The 16,919-nt window shown below is 36.1% G+C and overlaps 1 protein-coding gene across 22 annotated transcripts in view; it reads left to right on the top strand.

Annotated features, from left to right (window-relative positions):
* The window catches only part of DLG2 (discs large MAGUK scaffold protein 2), a 2,103,224-nt gene that overhangs the window by 2,064,953 nt on the left and 21,352 nt on the right, over nt 1–16,919 (top strand). For 14 of the 22 annotated variants that reach the window (XM_074400260.1, XM_074400258.1, XM_074400256.1 and 11 more), the window contains one exon: nt 7,882–7,981. In XM_074400260.1, the coding sequence (XP_074256361.1) occupies nt 7,882–7,981 (100 nt within the window). Of the gene's footprint in view, nt 1–7,881; nt 7,982–8,812; nt 8,859–11,699; nt 11,742–16,919 lie in introns of all 22 variants that reach the window. The other 8 variants (XM_074400259.1, XM_010345624.3, XM_074400264.1 and 5 more) reach the window with 2 other exon arrangements.

Consider the following 16,919-nt stretch of genomic DNA (forward strand, 5'->3'; position numbering starts at 1 on the left):
GAAAGGAAGGAAGGCAGGAAGGAAGGCAGGCAGGCAAAGAGCAGTAGGGCCAATGCAATTTTGAATAGGTCTGTCAGAAAAAGCCTCACCTGTAAGGGGATATTTGAGCAGAACTCTGAAGGATGTGAGAAATCGGCCTTCTAAGGGAAGAACATTACGAGCAGAGGGAACAGCAAAAGCAAAGTCCCTGAATCAAGACGGTGTGCAGAGGATTCAAGGAAAAGTGACAAGGCCAGCATGGCAGGAGGACAGTGAGACAAAAAGGCACAGTGGCAGAGGAGATCAAAGGGGTAGCTAGAGCCAGATTATGGAGGGCCTTTCCAGCCATGTTGTACATTTTGGGTTTTATTCTGAATGGGTTGGGAAGCCACTGGAGGGTCCTGAGCAGAATGACATGATCTGAATTACAATTTTAAAAGATCACCCTGGCCCTTGTAAGGAGAATAAAGTACAGCAGAAATAGGTAGGCAGGGACACCAGCTGAGGTCAATATCACGCTCCAGACAAGGGATGGTGGTGACTTGGACTGAGGTAGTAGTGGTGGAGATGGTGAAAGGTGGTCAGATTATGGGTGTATTTTAAAGCTGAGAACATAGGATTTATTAACTGATTGGATGTGGGGTGTCAGAGAAAGAGAAGAGTCCCTACAAGTTTGCAGCCTGGGTAAACTGGAAGAGTTAGAATTTCCTAAGTTGAAGAAGACTGAGGGAGGATCAAGCTTTTGTTTTTTTGTATGGTGTTTGTTTGGGCGAGAGGGTTAGGAAGAAGATCAAGTGTTTGGTTTGAAGCCTGTATATATTAGACATCTAATTAAAGATAGTAAGAGGCAATTAATTTGATATATGAGTCTGGAACTCGGGGAAAGTTCCAAGCTGGGAAGGGAGGGAGAGGAGACTCAAACACTAAGTCCAAGTACCTCCAATTTTTAAAGACCAGGAAGATGAAGAGAGATCCAGCAAAATAGACTGAGGACAAATGCTATATGGGGTAGGACAAGAATGAAAATGTGGAGGTATGCCAGCTTTCAAGGAAGCAAGCGTTTCAGGAAGAAAGTTATAATGAACTATGTCTAATGGAAAGATCAACAGGGTAAGATGAGACCTGAGAATCAACATTTGATTAGACAACATGAAGTTGGTTGGTGACCCTGAAAAAAGTGATTTATATCAGTAGCCAGAAAACTGCCTGTAAAGGGCCAGAGAGTAAATCTTTTTGACTTTGCAGGCCACCTGATCTTTGTTGCAACTGCTGAATTCTGCTGTTGTAGCACTAAGCATAGGTAGTACATACAGAATGAGTATGGTTATCCTCCCATAAAACCTTATTTATGGAAACACATAATGGGCTTGATTGGTTCATGGGCCACAGGTCACTGACCTCCAGTGTAGATGATGTTACAATATTTAAAGTGTGATTGAAGTAGGTTAAAAAGGGAAGAGAAGAAGGGATGACTTTTGAGGAGTTTCACTTTAAGGAGAAAAAGAGAGATCTTAGTGGTGGCTGAAGGGTGCAAGATCAGGAAGAAAAGAAGGTCTGTATTTCTTTGGGAGAAAAAAATATGGCATTCCAAACAAAGTGATAATGTAGATGTCTTGGGCCTCAAAGTTAAGGAAAACATCCTACTTACTATGCATTAGAGTGATCATAAAATCCAGATATAATTTCAACTACCCCTTAGCTATGTTAGGCTTGGTCTCTATGCCCCTGGGCTCCCTGAGCTTTTTACTGGAATTGAGCCTCCTCAACTTGAACTGCTTACTGCGCAACGTGCTTTTATGTAGCATGACCAGTCCAGAAATAACATAAATGGGAGAAAAATAAAGCAGGTTTCATCTAGGATTCTATTTCACAGAACTTATTTAAAATAATTAGCATCCCGTGATTTTGATTTCTTCCTAAGCAAAGAATTCTAAATTGAATTTCATCCTTTGAGGTCAAAAGAGGATCAGCTCCCACATTTTCATAATCCAGTTCTCAGCCTTCACTAGGCTTCAAGTGATAGTCATTGGGATCTGAGTTTTCCCTACTTTTCTGACCTGCTTCTTTTTCTTATTTTTAGGTACAAGTAGCCCCTTGTGCTTCATGCGAATGGAAATGTTTTCATTCTGGTGTTAGATTTGAAGTAACAAAAAAAAAGAAAAAGAAAAAAAAGCTATAAAAGGGAAATATTATTTTTCTGCTATTAGCTAATAATGTCTACTTTTTAATAAGTATTTTTAAGGCATTGCATTAAATGCTTTATAATTCATTTTTTTCTTTATTGTAAAAATTTTAAACATTAAAGGGTAGAAAAAGTAGAATTATGAATATCTTTTACCTATTACTAAGCTTCAATAATTACCAACTCATGTTGGTATAATCCCCTGAATTATTTTGAGAGAAAGTTCAAAGCTTCTTTACAATTCTACCTTTGCAATATATTCAGAGGGTATATAAGTACTACATACCTCCCATATTATTTTGAAGCAATCCAATGCATCAGATTTTTTCAGCTCTTAATGTTGCAGTATTGCATCACCATAATGCCATCATCACATATAAAAATTAACAATTAGTGGATTAACAAATATCCAGTATTTTTTCAGGGTTGGAATTGCCTCATAAGTATCATAGATGGGTTTGGTTGTTGTAGTTGCTACTTTGTTTTGTTTTATACTTTGTTGGTTTGAACCAAGATCGGAATGAAGTCTATACATTGTAATTAGTTGATCCTTTTCAAATCTTCAAATCTGTACGTTTTCCTGCCATTTTTTTATTTGTTTCTTATAATTTTACATAGATGAAATCAGATCGTTGGTCTTGTAGAGCTTCTCACGCTTCAGATTTTGCTGATTGCATGTTATAGTATAAATTACCATGTTTTCCTGTCCTCTTTGTTGCTGTAAACTGGTAGTTGGATCCAGAAGTTTGGTTAGATTCTGATTCATTTGAGGGAATTGTGTTTTGGGAGTAAACAGAGGTTTGCAAGACTTCTTTAGTAATATTTTATTCTTCCATTAGAAGGCATGAAATATCTGACTGTGTCTTTGTGATTGTAGCAGCTACTGATAATGCCTACATCTATTAGTTCATAAGGATTGCAAAAGTCACCTTTTTTTTGAATTAGACAATGTTATAGACACACATGTATACATGCATTCACGTAGACACATTTATGTACAGATATATCTCAAGCCAACTGTTATCTTTCCCTTACCCCTCTTTGTTACATTAGTACTTGTTCTTTTACCTCACTTGTTTTCAAAGTTCTCTTTTTATGTGTGTGAAAATAAGATTTGTATAATACAAGTAGTGACCCGAATGTACAGTAACAACTTTCCCAGGGAAACATAATTATTTTAGAAGAGAAACAAAGAGAGGAAAACAGCATGTGTAAAACAAAAAGGAGGTCACAGAAAAGGTGTATCTGAGCTAAGTATAAATGTAAACCTAAATCCTGCCCAGAGAATACTCACGTCACTAAGATGACATTTTAGAACTATGAAACTTTTAAAGCTTGAGAAATGAGAACAGGATCGTGAGGAGAAAAACTAAAACATGTCCCTAGTTTCAAAGTTTTCTGGATGAGAAGGATAAAACTGTGTCAAGATTCATTCATGTGTCTTTCAGAAAATGGGATTTGAGTAGGAAAAGGATTTGAGTTTTTTGTTTGGTTTCCTTCTTTCATGAAGTGTGTATTTTATCTTAAGCCAGTTCATCAATGCCATTACATCTTGAGGTCAGGCTGGACAATTTCATGCCATTTGACTAACAACCTGGAGATTTCTGAGTAATAGCGACTCCTGGTATTGGTATTCTAATGTCTGTCACAACATGAAAGGTATTCATTTATCAGAAACAAAACAAAGTCAGATAAACAAATACATGTACATCTAATTGATTGCAAGGGTTGGAATGAGTGGCTTACTCTCCTTCAATTAAAGATAAAAATTATTTATACCAAATAAAATTATAAACTTACTACAATTGTTTCTTCTCAGTCCATGATGTGAGGTTGGGGAGAGGGTCCTTTTTAAAAAGAAATGGCTTTATTGAGATATAATTCACATAATATACAATTCACCCACTTAAAGGATGCAACTCAGTGTTTTCTACTATATTCATTGAGTTATGCCACCATCACCACAGTCTAATTTTGTAACATTTTATCTCCCCTAAAAGATGCCCCATACCCATTGGCTGTCACTTCCCACTCTCTACCCACTTCCCACTCTCTACTCAGCCCTAAGCGAAAAATTTACCTTTGTTTCCACAGATTTACCGTTAGTGTGCAACTACCTTTTAATTGCCATTCATTGTCTGTCACATTGAAATTCTTTCTTTTTTTTACATTATAATAAAAGGAAAAATTGAAGAAAGACCCAGAAACTAAAAATGAGTATTACAAAAATTATAGCAGGATAACCAAAAAAAGATGTTGTTGAAGCCAATAGCATCTGATGATTTAAATAAATAATCTTCAAGCATCAAGCTGTGGGAAGGGCACATTGTGATATCACTTGAGAGAGTCAAGCACTACTCATTTTAAATATAAAGTTGAAGCCAGCTTAGGTTGCAGAAACTTGTCATGCTCTTAAAAACAGTGACGTTCATAACTAGGAATATTTGTAAATTTAATTTCTGACTTCTTTGCTCACTAATTGTGTGACTCTGGAGCAATTAATAGAAGATTTATACACCTCAGTTTCCTCTTCTGTAATATGGGAATAATGATGGTACTAATTTCCTGAAGTTAGCATGCAGATTAACTCATGTGGAGCTTTTGGAACCAAATGTGGCATGTAAGTGCTCATAAATGTTATTGTTTTATCACCTTCATTAGTTAGAACTCAATATTTCATGTCAAATTCCAAAATGGAATTCTTAGAGATGCCAACTTGCCCCATGCCACATTTGATTCGTATTTTCAAAGTCTGTATTTAAAGATGTTTCCTGCTATGAAAGCAGAACATCTAGATCTAAGATACTGTCATGTAGAGAGACAAAGGATGTCATAGATCAAGTATAATTAAGAACAGAGCTGTAAACCAGCCATCAGTTGCTTCAGAACCATGTGATCTATAAATAGTACAGTTACCAATGTATTATTCTCACTTAGCACTCGTGTGACAGATTTTCTTTTTGTATATTAAAATTTTTTTTTAAATTCCTGGATGTCAGATTAGCAAAAAGAAAAAAAAGTTTTTTTAATTACAGCAGCAAAAAAGCTTATCTAATGGTATTACGTATGTCTAATAAAAAAATATAGAATACTGTTAAAGCATTATAAAGCACATATAATTGCTTATAGTTGAAATGTTTAGCTAAGATCCTAAGCATGTGACTTTTATGTCTGTGAATGTGAACTGAAAATGTGATTTGGTTTTTTGTCCACAAATGTAAGGAAGTGTAACCACCAATAGTTTAATTACCTTCTCCTTAATTGCAATCTGAAATGGCTTTGCTAATAAGACTGACATGTTAGATACTTTTATTCTTGAAGTATTATTGTGTATTTTCTGTTCTTTTGAAAAATGTGGTGCTTAGTAGTATTATGTCCCAATCAGATGATTCATGATACACAACATTTTCATACTTGGGAAATGTTAACACATTATAGTCCTTGCTTTGAAACATAAAAGAATTAATCACAGACAACACATTTTCATATTCCTTTGATGCTTGAGACCATTTAAATGATGTGGCTTGCATGCAGCCCCATTTTGGGCCCTCAGTGCCCTCTACATTGTCCCTCTGTGTCTGTATTTTCACCCCAGGCTTTACTCCTCTTGGCATTGTTTTGTATTTGCATGAAAACCAGTAAATTTTTTTTTGCATGGCAAGTCATTGGTAATGCTGAAGTTAAATGTCTAACATACCTTGCAATATCACATGCCATTAATTCTTACATGATTTTTTTCTTTTATTTTCAGTTACTGAAGTTTAAATATGCTTGAAATGTAAAAGTGGCATGAAACTGGAGTGATGCAAGAATATTTAGTATTTCTTTAAAGACTATTATTTTCAACTGGGAAAATTTGGGGGCAGTTCCCAACTTTGTTTTTGGACGTCAACCATCAATTACAAATGATGATAAAACTATATTGAACATAGGTGCTGTCAGCAAAGTAAAAAGTTCTGAAGTGATACCTTTTTTCCCTCTGAGAATGTAATTTTAGTACTAGAATATAAAGTATATGTCCCCTAATTTCAGAAATCATTAATTATTTGATTTTTCTTAATGGGCACACAAGCTCTATTACTTTCCTGAAGGTTTCTACTACCTAATAAAGTAATGAATTACTTGCTGAGTGACAGCACCAACATTTTAGTACTTTCATGTTTTCTAAATGAACATGATTACCAAAATGGATATTTGATATGGGAATGTATGAGTATACAAAGAAGATAAGTTATTTATATCATTTTTGTCAAGCTTCAAATCCATAAGGGCACAGGACCAATTCCCACCAGTGGGACAAAAGCCCATATCCAAACAAGTGTCCTTTGCTTCTAAGTAGTCACCTTGCTCCTCTACATTTATTCCTAACAGCTGCCATTGCCAAAAATGTTTTTGAATACCTGTTTTCAAATTACCTTCAGAGTCTTTGGCACCTTCATTTCAACAGCTGTGTGGTAACAAATCCTGATCCTTGGGGAGTGATTTTGATTTTTTCAGCAGCTAAAAGATCTTCAGAGCCAAATCAGCCAAATAAAACTGGTAGTCAATCTGGTAAAACATATTTTTCAATGACATATGAATATGAAATTAGTAAGACCTGCATAGCCAATAGCTTACAAAATGACTTTCAACACATTTCCCAAAGAGGAATCCCACGAAACATTTGCATAAAAACAGCAGCAGTGGAATTAATGGAATTTTCTTAAGGAGTCTTCTAGGCAAGCACATGATATCTCCTTGAATGAATAAATTCTGGTACCTGTATCATTTGATGTATCTATGTGTTATTTTTAATTCACCCTCATTTAAGACAATGGAGTAGTTAAAAAATTTTAAAACAGTCAATCTTAAGTTTTTTACCTGATCAGGAATCTAGTTGAATGACAGCTGCTTTTCCTTTGATAAGTTAATATCAAGTTAATACCTCTTTTAACAGATGTTGGTTGATTGGCTCCTGGCTGTCACCAGCTAGCTCTGTGATATCAGTATAGGATGCAGCTTCTCTGTGCCTCTCACTCCCTGTCTACAAAATGAGAGGTTGGGGCTAAATTATCTTTAAAAAATCTCTTTGGAATAAAAATGTTACAGTCTAATGATTATATATTCATGTGTGAGGCTATAATTATCATATATCATAAATCTCCATACTTCTTTGTGTGGTTTTAATTAAAACTAAGCAGAAGTAACTCAAATTCAAGTTATTCTAAAAGACATCAAGACACTGAGAAGAAAACTAGTTTCTCCATTAAAGTGTTTTCTACCTGATGGTGATAAGATGATATTTGTATAGCCCTTTATGTTTACATTGTCCTTTGTGAGTCTCACAACCTCCAAGCTGCTGTCATTGTCCTCATTTTGCAGATGAAGATACTGAGGTTCAGGGAGATTCCGTTACCTCTCTACAGTGATGAACTAGCAAGGTGTAGAGCCAGCACAAAAAATTCTGGGTCTTCTCCTTCTAATTTAAGACTCTTTCCCTCCATCACCGTTTATCTGTAACCGGTCTTTTGCTTCGGAGACAATTTTTTCAGGGTGCCACCATTCAGAATTTTTACTCCTTGAGAATAAAATTAACCTTTAGAACTCTCTGGCACCGCTTTAGAATTATCCACTTGCGTCACTACAGCTCTCTGTGCTTTTACAGACTAGTTGTTTTGTCAGCATGAGTGTGACAACAATTAGACGTCCCGTTTTTGCCCCATGCCTTTTCTCCTTCACAGTCATTCAATGACAAGCGTAAAAAGAGCTTCATCTTTTCACGAAAATTCCCATTCTACAAGAACAAGGAGCAGAGTGAGCAGGAAACCAGTGATCCTGAACGTAAGTAGATTCTCAAAGATAATGTCACATGCAACATAAGAGAAAAAATATTCACAGGCAACACGCAGGATGTAGGCTCTCCCACGCCACACACCTAGGCAAACAACACAGCAGGCAGGCAGGGCAGGTCTACTACTGTGACCAGTGTTTGACTGCAGTCTGGATCCCTCCTTTTATGGGGCTCTTCTTTGCAGAAGGCATTGGAGAGAGACTTGCCGAAACTGGGACGTGCACCCAACCAACATTTATCTTTGACCAGGACTGGTTCTGGTTTGCTTTTTCTATCAATCACACAACTCTCTATTAAGTTAAGTCTTGAGAAAAATTCTTTTCTGAGAAGAAACTTCAGATTCTGTTGCCACATATGTTTTTTGGAATGCTAGGAACAATTAAAGTATCTTTACTGATTACTAGCACATTTGCTCACTCTTTCCCTCCCCAAAAACACTAAATACTTGCTGAGCATGGAGCTTGTAATGGTGGATGTCTTCTAGAATTTGCTGTGAAATTTGGAGAGGTTTATTCCTTAAGTGGGACATTTCTGTGGCAACATAATTAACCATGGGGAAAAAAAATGGGCATTTGCTGAATTTTTTTTCTTAGAATCTTTTGTCTAAACCTTGAGTTTCTCTGCAAATCAGAAATTTTCTTCTTGAATCTCAGCTCAAGGAGCTTGGGGTGAAAGTTGTTTTAAAAGAGAGAATGGGATCCAGATTGTTCAGGCAGCACGGTCTGTCATGGTAGTATTCGTTTCAACTCCACTGACTTCTTCCTTCCTCTTCCGTGGCTGTTCTTCCTCTCTCATTGCTCTCTCTGGGGACTTCCATGCAGGACATCCCCGGATTAGGTGACGACGGTTATGGAACAAAGACTCTGAGTAAGTTTCCAGGAATGGTCACTGTAACTTTTCTTTTCTTTTCCTTTCCTTTTGAGTTTGGCTTTTGTCCCTTTTCCTGAGGGCCTTTCACTCCTAGCATGCACAAGATACGAGTTTTATTTGTCACCTAGCTGTGAATGCTCCTACAAAGTAATTTTCAATCGTTTTGTTCTGCATGTCAGCATTTAAAAGCAAAGCGTGTCAGGCACTCTAACTTCTGTTGCAGTTAACACCATCCCTTTCTGACCATGTGATATTATCAACATGGTCCTGATGCCCACTATAGCATCACTTGCTCTGCCGCTTAATACGTCCCAGAGAGCAAGAAACCATGTTGAAAGAAAGGGTGAGCTAAGTGTCCTAGAACAGCAAAATAGAAATGTACTTTATGTTCTTCCTTCTGCCTTTTCACATGGAAATATTTAATGACCTTGTCGAATCTCATAATTGAGTTGTACTTTGCTGTTAGTAAAGGAGCTGTTTTGTAATCAAAAGGAACATGCATTCTCTGAAAGCAAATATTAAGCTACTTGATCTTCCATGAGTATTTACTTGTTATTAACTTTGATTTTTTTTCTGACTTGCGGTGATCTTGCTCGAAATGTTTGTATGATAAAGCTTAGATATGTAATAATATGCTTTTCTGTCAGTGATTTATTAGCTACATTACAAAATCAAGTCTTCACTTTATAGCAGAGAGTGAAAAATAAAATACATTAAACCTTTACATTTTCTAGTTATCCATATATTTAGTTTGTGTCTGATTCCACTAAGCAATTAAAAAACTAATTATCCTGTGTATTAATATACTGTGATTTTTTCCTGTTTAATAACTAACCCCATTGTGTTGGCACCAATGAAATGAGAACAGAGTTTTGTGTCTTTTGCAACCGTATCACATGTTTAATTTTTTTGTTTTGTTTGTTTTAAATTAACAGCTATGGGCAATATTTTTAGAAGCTGTTTATTTGTAATAACAAAATTGCAGTGAGCTGGACTTTGTTTTCAAGGGCTTTTTCTATAACCTGTGTAGTGATACCCCCTCATAATTGTTCATTTTGAGAGTTTTTAAAGATATTTATTTATAAAAAACAAAATCTGATCAAGAGTACTGATCTTAAAGATGAAAACTTTATTTTTGAGTCACTATATGGAATGTGGCAGACAATTTTTCTTGAATTAGTGGCTGAAGTTTAATGATTGATTTCAACATTATCTGGACAGCATCAAGCACCACCAGAGAGAATCTGTAAATTTTCAATATGAGAGGGAAAAGAAGCATCTTAATATATTGCTAATAATAAACATTACTAAAAAGTAGTGGCTTTTGGAGTCTCAAAAATAGGATACCCTTTCAATCCAGAATATGCAAATGTTTGTTTGCTCTTTAAAAATTGAACAAATTTAAAAAGTAAAACTCAGCAACAGCAATAAAAAGCCCTGTCATTCTCAATTCAAGGTACTTAAGATAATAATCTACACAAAGATACGCTAATGTTGGTTATGTGCCATGACTTTCATTTTGGCAACAGAAAACAGATGTGCACAGGGTCATCCACACTTCTTTCCCTGTTGCCTCTTTGCACGTGCACAATGGGTGCCCAAAATTATAATTCAGTTCTGATCATAGACCATCACAAAGAGAAATGATTTGTGTGAATTGAACCCATGCTTTGATTTTCATCAGTTTCATGCTCTAAAATGACTCTATCCAATTGGCAAGATTGTATAATATCAAAGCACTTTTTTTTATTGTTAGAGAATAATTTTACATATTATTTTTCTCTTTCTAAAAATGTTAACTATTATCACTTTTTTAAAAACTGAAGTTATTTATAGTGAGCTTCAGAAATCAAATAGTCACATGTTCGTCATTTAATTAAAGTAATATACAAATAAATTGATAGACTGATGAGTATATCTTCTATAACTTAACAAGCACTATGGATGAAAGAAAATGATTGCAGAAATAAGAGCTCAAATTCTGGCTTATAACCAATATATCCCTGTTAAGTTAGGTGAACCATGTATGAAGAAACAGTTTGGAATATTGCTGTGCAAGCAAGTCATTCAGCATAAATTAAAAAAAAAAAACTTCATACTAGAGCCTGTACTGTGTATAAGGCCATTTCTTTCCTGCTTGTTCCATGCCTCCAGAATTCAATAGCTATCCAAGCAAGGATCCTAAAATAAAAACAAGAAACTATTGAGCTGATTCACAAAATATTTTTCAGACTCATATCATCTCCAAAGATTTTCAGCTCACTCACTGAAGCAGAAAAGATCTTCAAGAATTCCTTTTCATCTTGAGAATGTGTTTAGGAAGTATTTAAACAGAAATAAAATGCAAGGGAATCCAGGGATCAAGTAGTAATTTAAATTGCAGTGTTCAGAAAAACACTTAAAGGCTAAAATAGAGAAATAAAAGAGCCTGCAAGAAAACAGTGCCTACACACCAGAAGCTCCTGAATTTACAGTCAAGAAAACATTCAGTCCAGACATACAAGTCATTGTCACATAAATCTTGCAAGTCAGAGGTATATGGATGGGTCATAGTATTTTTTTAATCACTTAAAGTGACATTATGCATTTTTTGTAATTAAAGATACTTTCTTCATTTGCTAAAAGAAGAAACAGCAATCAAGCAGCGGGTTCCTGTAAAATGGAGATAAAGTTTTCATCTTCTTTATCTTATCTGAGTTTTCTTAATGCAGCCTCCTCTGCGGCCTTTTACTTGCCTTTCGCTCACATTTCTAGTAGCCTTGCATGAGTGTATTCCTTTCAGTTCTGGCTGCCCTTCAATGCTTGGTATCTCTTTAATTTGCTGTGCTGTTCTTGCAGAACATGTTTCTTCTAATGCCAGCGATAGCGAAAGTAGCTACCGTAAGTTACTGCTTTGGTTTGTGGTTCTTTTCTTTGCAATTGCTCCATTGCCTGTGGTGGTCATATCAGATTTCTGTTGTTTTTCAATTGCTACCTTTTATCATCTGTATTCAAAGCAAATGGCTTGAAATGAAATTATTGAATGTGGAAAGATGAAAAAGATGCTAGAGCTATCAGTGGACCCTCATGATTTGTGCAGGCAGTTCCAGCCTTAGTTGGTTGTGACTTGGTGATTCAATTCTCACAGAGAAGGTGTGTAAAAAGTTCAACATGGTGAATTTTCACATTGTAACCCCCAAAATAATTGAAACTCTCAACTGGAGGGTGGAAAATCATAATGGTATTATTTTCCTTCACATTTTGCCATTTCCTTTCTGTTCTTGGCTCCTCTTTGAGGGAAAAACATTTATAAATTAAGTGTTCCTTTAAAATCAGGTGTGAATCTTTTACATCACTTTCTCTTTGATCAATCTTTTAAGGTAGTCTACTATGACATTTCTAACTTTACTTTTTTGTTAATTGGGAAACTGATGGAAGAGTTTCATCCTCTAGTATTGAAAGAACTTAATTTTTTTAATGTGACCAAGTCTTCTTAGATCAGAAAACTTAGCTGAAAAGGTAGGTAACTATTTTAAAGTTGTTTCTGATCTTTGTTTGGTCACCTCAAGCCATTTGCTTAGTGTATGAAAATATCCACCAAACACCAAGCACATCCTTTTGAGCAGTCCTCATGGTTTCTTACCTTCTACTTACTTGCTGGTTTTTGGTGACTAACATAGGTACATATTTTTACTGGGATTCTTATGATTTCTCTAAGATTAATTTACATTCCTTAGTGAAATGGGTTACCCAAAAAGCAGGCTTAGTGCATGTGACCCACAGATACTAAGACAGAAATTGGTTTTGTCTTTTGTTTGAATGAGTATTGTATTAATTGAAAACTAGAATTGTTTGGGGCTTCCCCCCAATTATAGCATGGCACTTTACAAAACTATGCCTTTTTGAGGTGGAGAGCCAAATAGTGATACAACACGTAATTTGGATTTTGAGAAAAGCTTTGAAAAATCAGAGGGGTGGTAAGTAAGAGAAAAAGCACCAAAGAGGAAACATGACAGATGGAGGTAGGCTCAGAGGAGGAAGATGATGTAGACCGAAGAATAAAATGAAAAAATTATGATAAGATACCCTTGATCAATCAAACATTAGACTGATAATAAAACACCTAATTTTCTTATTGATGAAAGTCTTACTGATAGAAGAAATTCCATCAATTCCTAATGATGGAAGAACTCAAAATGTTCTTGTTGTCAACATGGTAACATGTCAACATTTTCACATTTTTTTATACTTTTATAGTTTTATTATTATCCTAACTTCAGAAAAAAATTTGCCTCCCCTCTTTTTCATTTTATTTTAAACCAAGAACGTAGGCCAAGAAGAACTGACCAAAGCTTGCGTTAATACACCTAAGCTTCCCTCAATTTAGTATGTAGAAAGATATAACTTATTTGTTGGGTACCAAGAAGACCAATGACACTAGTTTCTTTGATGTTCAGTTTTCAATTTTCAAGTGTTGTGCTTCCATCCAGCAGACACAGGTATAGAAAATGAAAGCATCATGCCTTCTCTTTCAATTCTTTTAATGAAAAATATATACTATATAAGAACTACCCTTTCTTTTAAAAATCATACTTTTATAGGGTATTTTAAAGGCTTCTCTGTTGCAGAGGTGGGAATATTTTTCCCAAAATTATTAAGTTATAAAAAGTAGCCCAAGACTTTCAACTCCTTGACAGATTTTTAAAGTGATGTTCCAAAATGACGTCAATAATTATTTTTACTCTCAAATACTAGGTGCACATAAATGTTTATTGAATGAATAAAGGAAACACTTTCGGGCATCTCAAATTCTCTGTGAGGAGAGAGAAGAGTTGGAACTGGATTCTATGACATTAGTAGGGCAAATATGAAATCTAATCATCTCTATTGGCTTGAGTCTCATCCAAGGTTATAGAAGGTCAGCCACTCAGATTGTTTCGTTTACAAATGAACAAAAGTAAGAGGAATTTTTATCACAGCTCAGAGGAGAAAAATGGCATTTATTCCTCCAGAATGGAAATACGAAGAATTACGGAGGAATATTTATTTATTTGTTTGGCACCTACTATATGGGAGGTCCTCTTCTTGGATACCAATAGACCTATTGTCAATATCAACTAACTCTAGCTCTCAGCACACATAATAGTGGGAGAGAGATATAAATAAATGAAAAAGTGCACAAACTGTGGCAGGTACTGAGATAGACGTGTGGCTGAAGAATAGTGGGTGCATAAGAGGTCATTTCAGAGGAGAAGTAGCTTGTAGCTTTGAGCTGAGCTCTGGGGAGATAAGGAAATTGCTAGCTAGACAAGATGAAGAAGAAACTTTCCAGAAAAAACGTTGCCACAACAAAAGACTCAGAGGTTCGGAACAAGTAAATTTTCCAGAAGGCACCAACTTTGATGTCAAAATAGGCTGCATTTTTCTAGTGAATTCATGGCTTTTGCTGTAAGTATGACTAAAAGTAGTATAAACAAATATTTTTTAAAATCCTCTTTTTAGCAATATCCAGGTGTTATATTTCACGGTTAAGCTTTACTATTCCATATCCACTCTGGAGACAAAGTGGTTTAATAATAATAATAGTAATTCAGAGTTAAAAACAAAGACCTAGACCACTGCGCTTCACAATCCAGAGCGGACCATTCACTCTGGATCCTACACCTTGCAGCAACCTTACGTGAAAGTCTTACATGTTTCCTGAGGTATAACCCACACACACATAGATACACACAAATGTCAATTCCTCATAAACAGTTTAAATCTTTGCTGCAACATCTCAAGCATCATAAAATAGGTTTTCCAAGTCCAACTCTATTTAGTACAAGCTAAAATTGCAGTTGATAAAGTGTACATTGTCTAACTGTGCAAAATACCACCTCAAAACTGTTTTAATTATGAGCTAATTCCAGATTTCTGTCAAGAAAGTAGTAAAATTTAGCCCTGTATTTTTGGCTGTTTTGTAAAATACCTTTCAAGTCTCCTTGTATTAGGAAATGATAAATACTAGGCAAGTATAATGAGGACTATGCAAGTCTCTAAAGCTGAAGACATGCCTTCCTCAAAGCTCAGTAAAGCTCTTTACATCATCATGGATGTGTGCAAGGTGATAAATATCCTTTCAACCCATTAGTGCTCATCAGTTAAGTAGGATTTTCAAAACAAGGATCTCGAAGAACTGATCTGAGTGAAGATGCTGCGTTTAGGAGACCCAAAACTTCTCCACTGAGGTCAGACAAAATGGCACGTTTTCTTCACCTTACTCTATTCTTCTCAACTCTTGCCCTTAGATGTCTTTACCTCTTCAGTTTTTATAAAGCAGTTTTTCATTACCTCTATTATCTCATTTAATTTCTGCAACAAAACTATTAGGCATGTTTTGCATTAATAGCCCCCTTTCCACATGAGGAAGCTGAAGCTCCAAGAGGCTGCCTACCTTTAATTAAAGTAGTAGCACTGCAGATCTAACCAAGACATCTTAATTCTGAATCCCTTTCATTTTTCACTCTTCCCTGTAGTTTGTAATCCAAGCCTCTTACCATTTTACCTCGTAACTTTCAACCATTTCATACTACCTATAAAGCTAATACAAACAGCAACATTTATATAACATTAAATATGCACCAAGCCTGATTTTAAGGACTGTATGTATATTAAGTTCATCTTCTGAACAGCCTATGGAGGCAATTTGCCATGAGTTTACTATATGACCTTAAATAAATTACTCCGTCTTTGAGCCTTAGTTCTCTCCTGTGTAAAATGAATAGCTTGAATTAGAACAGAAATGGCAAATTAATTTTAATCAAGATTCCAACTCTAACCAGTTGGCAATAGCTGCCAGAAGAGTTGTAATCAAAAGTATTCTAAAGCCACGTTGAGGCTCAGCAGTGATCCCGGCAACGATCAGTTTGTGATGCCTGTTAAGGTCACTGAGAGTAACAGTGTGTGGTACGTACTTGCCATCTATGAAAGCACATGAACCCTAAACCCTTTCTTAGCACTAACATTCCATAGCTCTAAGAACCTAATTAGTTCTGAATAATCATCATATGCGGGCACTGAAAACTAAACTTTGGGCATTAAATGTACTGCCCCTGGTCCTCACCTCCATCATCTCTCTTCTCTAGTTTCCAGGAATTCCTAAAAAACAGCAACTTGCTTTTCTCTAGCATGAAGGCATACTAGGGTCTCTCATTGTGACTGGCTTCCAGTTTAAACACAGAGTGTTTTGTAGAGACTGTGACAAAACCCTCTGCCAAGTCTCTGGCAGCTGCAGACGTCCACACGCAGCTCTGTGCTGCTCTCCCACTTTCAGCCACGCAGTTGCCAAAGCAAGACCAAGAAATAGTTTGTACCTTTTTGTCAGCTGTTATTTCAAAGTGCCAACCCCTTCTGAGCAGAAAATAGAAAAACTCTTTAAGGACGACTATTTTATGGGAATGGCACAGCAGTAATACCAAAGAAAGAAAGAAAGAAAAAGACAGTGAGAGAAAGAGAGAGAGAACTTGTGCTTAGAGACAGAGCACCTGATGGCCTCTTAATAACTCTGACCTGGTTTCGGTCCCTATCTCTCTCCTCAATTTTTTGTTCATTTGTAAGCTTTATCTCAATACCTCCCCGCCCCCTCCCCAACCCTGTCCCACAGAGAATTCTGCTTCTCTCACCATTTCAAGACAGTGCAATCTACTCCACAAGAGTTGAAAAATGTGTGGTATTAAATCTTGACTCCACTACTTACTAGCTGAGGAATCAGGGCTCATTAACATCTCTGAGCCTCAGCTTCTTTATCTGTAAAATGGGGATTATCAGAGTACCTACCTCACGCAATGGCTGTGAAAAATAAAAGCCAGTGGGTGTGAAAGCCCCTCAAGACCTCCGAAGTGCCATAAAGGCATGAATTTTCTCTTCTTCATCAAAGTGGCTTTTTCTCTTCCCCTTTGTCTCTTTTCCATTACCCATAGGGTTTTTCATTCTTGAACATGAAAGTAAAAATTGATTTGAGATGCTGAATTCAAAACAATTATGTCATGCCCACCTCCACGGGTTTCCCCACAGGCTTCCTGGGTATTACACAGTACC

The sequence above is a fragment of the Saimiri boliviensis genome, chromosome 6 (genome assembly GCF_048565385.1).
Source record: "Saimiri boliviensis isolate mSaiBol1 chromosome 6, mSaiBol1.pri, whole genome shotgun sequence".
Lineage (NCBI taxonomy): Eukaryota > Metazoa > Chordata > Mammalia > Primates > Cebidae > Saimiri > Saimiri boliviensis.